The following is an 8,815-nucleotide window of genomic DNA, read 5'->3' as shown; positions in this document are numbered from 1 at the left end:
CCCCACTAACAGACACCCAGCTAGTGCGTTTGCTAATCCTACTCTCAAAGAAGTAGAAGAACTTATCTACAGTCGGGGCTATATCGAGCCCCGCACACAACACCTCAAAACCACGAACAAAGGCCCAACTATTGGGGTGCAATTGGGTCGGGGCAACACCCAAGGCCTGAAGTACCCCCTTTTCACAGTCAGTAAGGGGCCATCTCAACCTAATTTTAGAAATGAGAGTCGTATAACAAAACGTGAACTTTTCCATCGAGGGTGAACTAATACACACCGGTTCTTTGTCAACACAGGGTTCACATATAACTACGTCGTTCCCATCACGACAAACCACATGGTCTCTACAAAAGCTATCCATAGCCTCCCAAGAATTTATCATAGACTCACATTTTAATGCATCATCTTTAACCCATCTATATAACTCCCCGTAACTCGCGACAGCCATGGCAAATATAAACTTAGACTAACCTACAACCCAAAGGTTTGCAAGAAAACCACTACAATAGCAGAATAAATACGCGTACCTAAGGGTCTCTCACACCACTTCACCCACTAAAAACAGGGACAACCACCGTCGACCGTCGTAGCTCCAGAAAGGAGAAGAAAGAGACCGCCGGAGAAGGAGACTCGCGAAGGGGGAAAAGGAAATAACTCGAAAAAATGAGAGGCCGCCTCTATTTATAGAGGTGAAGGGCCGCGTGTGAGGGGGGAAAACCCAAAAGCCACAACGCGCGTGGGGCGCTGTAACCCCTAGGCCAAGGGGGCCCCACCTCATTAACCCTGGTAGCAAATGCCGCCGCGTGGCTTCGTCATTAATTACACCCCTGAAACGCCGTCTTTGCAATAAATGCATGTCCCTTCCTCGACCAGAGGAAAAGACACGTCTTGTCAAGACCCGAGAGGTCCCCCAATTCCCAGGATGACATACGTGCCGTTACGTTGCTCATCCGAAGAAGTATTCGGTCGTTACCCGACTAAGTTACTAGGCCACAAGCCCTCTCGCCTTATCGGCTCAGGGCTGGAAGGCTAGTGTACCTTCTCGGTAAAAATTTGACTGATCTCTACTCGGTCGATACCCGACTATGTTACCAGGCCACAAGCCCTCTCGCCTTATCGGCTCAGGGCTGGAAGGCTAGTGTACCGTCTAGGTAAAAATCCGACTGATCTCTACTCGGTCGATACCCGACTATGTTACCAGGCCACAAGCCCTCTCGCCTTATCGGCTCAGGGCTGGAAGGCTAGTGTACCGTCTAGGTAAAAATCTGACTGGTGTACCCTCTAGGTAAAAACCCGACTTGATCCTCTGTCTGATTGGAAGCCACTCGGCCTACAACCGAGTTGACATCCCTAAGCGAGTCGACTCCACTCGCCTATAAGGGGACCGCTTGGCGCATACCCGATTGGACCCTTGGCACAGGCATAGTCGGTCAAAATCCGACTTGACTAATCCTCACTCGTTGCGCGGCATCGTAGCAAGAACGGTTGAGGAAATCCCTACGTTCACGGGGCCCATAAAGCCCACGAACGACGAAGTATAAAACCTAAAACCCTAAGGCTAAGAGGGCAGATTACACTTGTGAATGCTCTGGTTTTGAGGCTTGACCTAGGAAAAAACCCTAGTCCACCTTTTGGCCGGAACAAAACTCAATGCTAAGGAAAAACATCTTATTACTTTTTCCTTTGCTCTTGTTGGGAGTAAATATAACAATTTTTTTTACTACAAAATCACAAAGGAAATGTGGTATATTTTTTTATCTCACTCACGAAGGCATTAGCAACATTGAGAGAAAAATAATAAGCATCTTTCTGAAATAATGAGTTGTTTAAAAAAAGGACCATTAGGCCATTGCTAAAACAAAATTTTAGTGACTTAATACCCTTTAACTAGAGCATCGGAAATTTTTTGTTAGGATTCTCACATCCCATTTTTTGTGCTCTTAAGTGCTACGTAAGTTTTAAAGTTTAGGATTTAGGATTTAGGGTTTTTGTCTTTCTTTTCTCTTTTCTTCTAAATCACTTTGTATTTCATTTTCTTTGTTTTTATCCTCTATTTTCCAGCAACAATTTTCTAGAATTAAAGCTAATAAGTCATGCACCAAAAATTGGAAATCAAACTTATATTGACACTGGAATTGACTTGATATTTAGAAGCAAATTGAATTGAAACTCAAAAAGACATAATAGAAACCTAACACTAAGAATCCATCAATAATCTACTAATGGATATGAACTCAAGTATGTAAAGTTAAAAGCACCAAAGCACCAAAAGTAGAAGAACAAGTCTCGGCCAAATTCAAATTACACAAACCAAAAAATTGTAAAACTAGGTTAACTAAGCATATCTTGAATTTTTGACATTATAAGGACTAAAAATGACTCTAGACAACTTAAAATGATTCAAAATTAAAAAATCACATGCAATTAAAGCAATTGACCGAATAAAAAAGAAAAAAATAGAACAAGACTCAAACAAATCAAAATTAGCACAAGTTGAATTCCTAGACACAAGGTGATTGTTGGATTGAAAAAAACACAATCACACAACTTGGATCTATCAAATCATTTGCAAAAAATTAAATCCAATCAGCAAAACACATTCAAGATAAGTAGGAAGAGAATTTCACACAAAAAAATTGGTGAAAAGAATACTTGAACCTCAAAGGAAGCAACCATGCACTAGATACCAAAAATGATAGAGTGAGGCAAGTGAAGTGGATGATGAACCTCCTTTTCCTTACTCCAAGATCATGATCTTCTTCCTTGAGGATAAGTTCTAGATTTGATTTTCCATAATAGAAGACAAGACACTTGATCCTAAGCTAGAGAAGGAAGCATTCAAGCAAGGAGAGCAAAGGAATGCTCACAGATCAAGAGTAGAAGCTCTCAGACTCTTAACACTAAGCAAGCTAATTTCGGTGAGTTTTGGGAGAGAATGGCTGAAGCAAAAAGTTCAGATTTCTCATATATGCAAAAGTGATTCAAATGAGATAGAGAAACCAAATTTATAGGCCAAGGAAGCATCACAATTGGTGTCAATCCATGCCTTTGCTTTGGGCGCCATAAATTTGAATTTTAATGGGATTTGAATTCAAATTTCTCGGTCAATCCATGTGCCAAGCCATGTGACCGGTTCAAATGTGCATCAAAATTACATTTGGATGTAATTTGAAGTTGATTTGGGACGTCCCATGTGTAGCCACCCTTGGCTCAAAACATTTGACCCAAATGCAACTCAAATTACCTCTAAATGTAATGTTGAGTCTAGCAACTTTGCCTATTTATGTTTTCTCTTTATTTTCCTATTCTAATGGCCTATGAAATATAATCAATAGAAAAAAGTAAGAAAAGCAAAATGAGCTCAATATTAGATACCAAAATACTCAAGACTCATAAAGCCCAAAAAAATAGACCCATTGAGCCTATGACCTAAAAACCTAATCTAGATGGCCCAGAAATACAAGACAAAAAATATGTAAATTCTACACTACAAAGTTAAGTATAAATAAGGTGGATTACTGTAAATCCCACGTAAAGAGTACCCTGAGCCCACCAAACCCATTGGACCTACTAAGCTTTGAAGCAGTCAAATCTTCCTATAATCTCGTAGTCATGACTCTAATAGTTGAACCCTTGGTCCATACTCTTCCATCATATATGTGTCACTATAGTTTAAGACAAAAATTTTGAGAAAAAAAAACTGTATGAAAAACAACACCCAATATTAAATACTTTAATATAATATATTTCAAAACAGTCTCATATTGATAATATGAGTCACTTTAATAGAAAGAAAAAAACTATGTGATAAACAATACCCAACATTGGCTACCTTAAAGCAATAATATGATTTTAAAAACAACATCATATTGATAATATATATTTCAATGAGAGTAACAAATGGGTTAAAAAGCCTGTCCAAGATTACTCGACAATGCGATTAACCACTAGAATCATATATGAATAGTAATTCTTTGCTAGTTCAAAACTTGTTGGTAACTCCTAACATTTATATAAGAAAAGTATGTATAAACCATGCAAGTCCAGTGGCGAAACATAAAAAAAAAATTTGGGGGTGCCAGATTATTTTTTTATATATATATAAAATTATAATTATTTTTTTTATTAGTTAAAAAAATATAATTTCTCTTTTATTTACTTAATTTTTTTGTTTTATCAATTCAAGATAAGATTTGATGATTAACATTTATTCCTCTCACTTTCACATAAAATGGTTCTCTCTTTCACACACACATTAACAAATTACTCTTTAATATATTTATTTTAACACGCTCATTATTATTTGATAAAATTCATGTAGAATTTATTAATGAAGAATGTTAATCAATGCCTCAAATACACTCGTTAATGAATAAAAAGAGAAATATTTTTTTGTCAAACCGTATAACAACTCACTTATTCATGTAATTTTAATTTAATTTTCAATAAAAACTACATATTAATTCCTTAACCAATACCTGAAAAATACTAATTAACCATACTTTTTACTAAATGTGATCCATATCACCCTCTTTTTAACGTTATTTATTATTTAATAGAATTCTCATAATTTTAGCAAATAATACACAATATATTAGACATTTATTATTTTATAGAATTCACATTATTGATCAGCGTTCCTCTACTTTTAGGAAAATTTACTAGAATTGGTTTGGTGGTGAATAATTTGCGTGAAGCATTGGGTTTATATTAACTTCGTTATTTTCCTTTATCAATATTTATCACTTAAGATCGTTTATCCAAATGATACCTAATGTCCTCATTTAGTCATTTGAAACAGAAATAAAATTTGCAAAATGCCCTTGTTTGTTTTTTCTTTTTGGATCATTTTTGCCAATAGATATGGAAAGACAATATTTGCGTCCAAAATCACTAAAAGCACAATGTGATGCACCACAACATCTTAGTTGTGGTTGTCTCTGCAACTGTATCACTCCCTAATTGTACACTATACAATTGCATTAGCTTGCAACTTAAATGCCAATAAATATATACATAACGCAACCATCTTTATGACCAAAATACGATTTAAAATCCCGATTCTGGAATTGTGAGGCGAGTTATGATTGCTATTTGCTATATATCTCATCCCTAAATGAACTGTGACAGAAAAAAAGACAAAAAAAAAAAAAAAAAAAAAGAAACATGCAATGTAATGTACCCACACCACACCTAATGGCTAATTGAATTGCCACCATATTGTTAATAAAACAGCGGCAATAGCCATTGGCATGACCTTCGATGACTTGTCAGCATTGGTTCGGCCAACTGAGATATCTACTGCTACTGGCAATTTCCCATTCCCTGACTTCATCGAACTGCATAAAGAAAATGTCTTTAATCTTTATTTTTGTTATTTAATATATTCTCAGGGGAGAGAGAGAATTATATTTGTAATTAATCAATAAATGTTAACAAGATTTTTGTATGCAAGTAATAAAATTTAACTTTTAACTACTAACTTAAAAGACCAAAAACTTATATAATCACAGTATAAGACTATGCTAGATTATTAAAAAAAAAGAGTCATATATAAAAGTCAGGATGATATATATTCTGCTAAATTTGATAATATAGTTTTAATTCTTTGAAAATCATTTGAATTTGATTTAATTTTAACAAAATTTAAAGCTTTTGAAAGTGATCCATGTCACCATCAAATAATATAATATGTAACAGAAAATAATTTTTATACCAACAGCGTGAAGAATTATTACTCAGTTACTCAACCATAAATGTAGTTTTATTAAATAAAGTGTTTTGAATTTAAAATATAAAAACCAATTTTTTATTACCTTCTGGAGGATGAGGGACAGAAAGTGATGCGGTAATCTGCGGAGGCGCAAGTGAAGGTGCTGGTGGCATCGTCGTAGGCGTAGCTATAAGCGCGTGGGCACGCGCTCTTGAAAACCTGCGAGTACGAACTTGGCTCGCATGTTTCAGGCGTCGCGTAGGGCCCACTACAGCAATACCTCGGATCTCCAAAAGCCTCACACGCGCTCTTGCACGCCACGCCCCACCCACTCGCCGCCGTCCTCACCCTCAGCTCCGCCGGACACCCACCGTTCAAGTCCGCCGCGCACCCCGCCGCCGTGCAGTTCCCGCTGCCCTGCGCCTCCACTAGAATCGGCAGGTTGTACCCGTCCACCACGCTCACGTCGTAGAAGTCCAGCCCGCCTGCGCCGTTTAGGGTGAACTCTGCCAGCGTTGCCGGCGGGGTGGCGCCTCCGCCGCCGCATTCCACGGCGGAGGAGCCGCAGTCTCCGGTGACGCAGGAGAATCTTGCGGCGGAGTCCGTGGTGCATAGGGTTCGGCCCCATAGGCGGCCGGACCAGGCGGTGGGCACCGCGACGGCGCTGGAATCGCCGGGCTGCAGGGCGAAGCCGGTGGTGGCGAGTTGCGCCGTTCCGGCGCCGGACAAAAGCCCCGGCCAAACTGGGTAGCTACACTTGTTTACGATTGTGAATGTTGCTGAATTAGACCCTGGAGAAGTACAACAAAATCTTAGTTCCTAGAGGTTAGTTTGGATAACCAACTTAAAGAATGAGAACGTGTGTTTTTATTTTCCGATGCATGAAATCCAAAAATAAAATAATAATATTATTGCTTTGAAATAAAATTGTACATATGGGATTGAACTTAGTTTTTATCCAAAAAAATAACATACTATCTAACTAGTTAATGAATTGTGTACTTGTGTTAATCACATACAAATTAAATGATAATTATGCAATGAATTATACAATAAACTAAAAGAGATGAACACGTAAAATAAAATTTTATTTTATGAATTATTATTACACTTGTTTCACATTTCTAATAACATTTTCTGGAAATTTTTCACAATTAGAATCATGACCAAATGTGACATGCTACTGTATGAATATAAAAAAAATGTAGGTTTAATTATCGTATATCTATGTAGTTCCACCTATTTAACTTTTAGTTTTTATAATTAAAAATCTCATTTCACATTGTACACAATATTTTTTGTTTTCATCTTATATGTATTATTTATTAAAATTTTAACGTAAAGTTGATAAAATTATAAAAACTATAAGAGTAATTAAAAAAATATATGTATATAAGATGAGTGGGGTTATAATTATATTGGTGTAACTTTTACTAAGTATTACACTGCTTAATAACTTTATATTAAATGTGAATTTTGTAAATCCAATCGTTAGATTGAAAGTTCATATCTCTTAGATCATATATACAAAATTTTATATTAATTCAAGATGATTTGATACTTCATTTTTATAAAATAAAATTGACATAATATATTCATTTCAAAATACACTAAAATATGAACACTTTGATTACTTTCAAGTTGTTTAATTTTAACAAAATTTGATATACATGTATAAAGTGATATGAACTTTCAATCTAACGGTTGAATTTACAAAATTCACATTTAATATAAAGTTATTGAGCGGTGTAATACTTAGTAAAAGTTATATCGATATAATTATAACGGCCTCATATAAGATATATAGGTGGTATAATATGAAAGAAATAATAAGTATTAATTAGTGGTGTGCGTAAAAGAGAAGTGTTCTTGTATTATTTCTCATTGAATAATAATATTTACATGGCATGATACCTACCTCTTAGAAAGTGAGAGAAACATAGGAGGATCAGAGAAGCAGCAAATTGAGTTGAGGCAGTCATGGTCGAAAATTTTGTAAATTAGTGAATGAATGTAAATTGTGGATGAACTAGTTTGCTTTTGCCTAGCTAGTTGTGTTGGAGGTGTATGAAACAGTGGAGGGTGAGAGAAGAGTAAATGGAATATATAGAGAATCTGGGGTATGGGGGTCATGTGCAATGCAACTGGGGGCACATATTGTATAGGGTATGGGTCAGGTCTCACTTTAGCAGTTGCACATGCATGCATATAAGCCTTCACAGTCTAGGTCCGCAAAGTGTGTGTGTTTGGTGAAGATTTGAGGTTTCTTCATAAGCTCCAGATCCAAAGAATCTGTTTATTTATAAGATCTTAGACTCAACCTTTTCGAATATATCTAGATCAGTGTTGCATGCTGACGGATAAAGAGTTAATGGCAGAAAGGAAGGCCACTAATATTTTACGAGAAATAAATGAACCATGCATGCAGGAAGTGAATATGTGATGTTAGAATTATGGTAAATTTGAAGGCACGATCATGTAACTAATTAGGTGAAGTTTGAACAAATATTGAAATGTGATATCAGTGTTGGACTGAACAAATATTAATTAGGTACTCTTTTACGAATTCTCTAGTTTTCATGTGAATGTTGTCCCTCCTGAACCTGTCTCAAAAGTTACTAACTCCCTCTTTGATCACATGCAACCTACTATGAATGCCATAAACCCTTACGCAATACAACGCATTTCGCACTAATTGACGTATTTTCCCCCCAAAGCAGAATAATTGGTTTAAAAGTTTATGTTTAAAAAAAATGAGATGCTGTTTCTCTTTTAAAAGCAACTTTCACTACGTATTAAATAACACAAATTTATTAGAAAAGATTTTCAAATTATTTTAATTGACAACAAGGGAGTTGCTATGGAATCCGATAAATTAAACTGTTTTGAAACACGTGATTTTTAAGGGCCACAATGTTAACCTAAATCAGGATTAAAACGTTAGAATAAGAAAACACGTATTTCTTCGGATTTGACGCTGGTGTGAGTAATTAAAGCACTGGGGCTGATGGTGGTCACTTAGCGTGAATGTGAAACAAAGAAAGAAAGTGGAATCATGAGTTGAGTTTTTTCTTTTGTTTTTTAATATGGAGAGTGATGTGT

The 8,815-nt window shown here is 36.1% G+C and overlaps 1 protein-coding gene across 1 annotated transcript; it reads right to left on the bottom strand.

Annotated features, from left to right (window-relative positions):
* Positions 1-1,786: 1,786 nt before the first annotated feature.
* LOC109800505 (pathogenesis-related thaumatin-like protein 3.5) lies at positions 1,787-8,177 on the bottom strand. Its single transcript, XM_029271944.2, has 3 exons — positions 7,632-8,177; positions 5,817-6,504; positions 1,787-5,339 (listed from the first exon to the last, which is right to left on the bottom strand). Exons 1-3 carry the CDS (start codon positions 7,693-7,695, stop codon positions 5,201-5,203), a joined length of 891 nt encoding a protein of 296 aa, XP_029127777.1. The 5' UTR covers positions 7,696-8,177; the 3' UTR covers positions 1,787-5,200.
* Positions 8,178-8,815: the final 638 nt, after the last annotated feature.

Source organism: Cajanus cajan, chromosome 5 (assembly GCF_000230855.2).
Source record: "Cajanus cajan strain Asha chromosome 5, NIPB_CcT2T_4, whole genome shotgun sequence".
NCBI lineage: Eukaryota > Viridiplantae > Streptophyta > Magnoliopsida > Fabales > Fabaceae > Cajanus > Cajanus cajan.
Note: the sequence above shows the minus strand (reverse complement) of the source record. Positions and strands in the feature narration are given on the sequence as shown.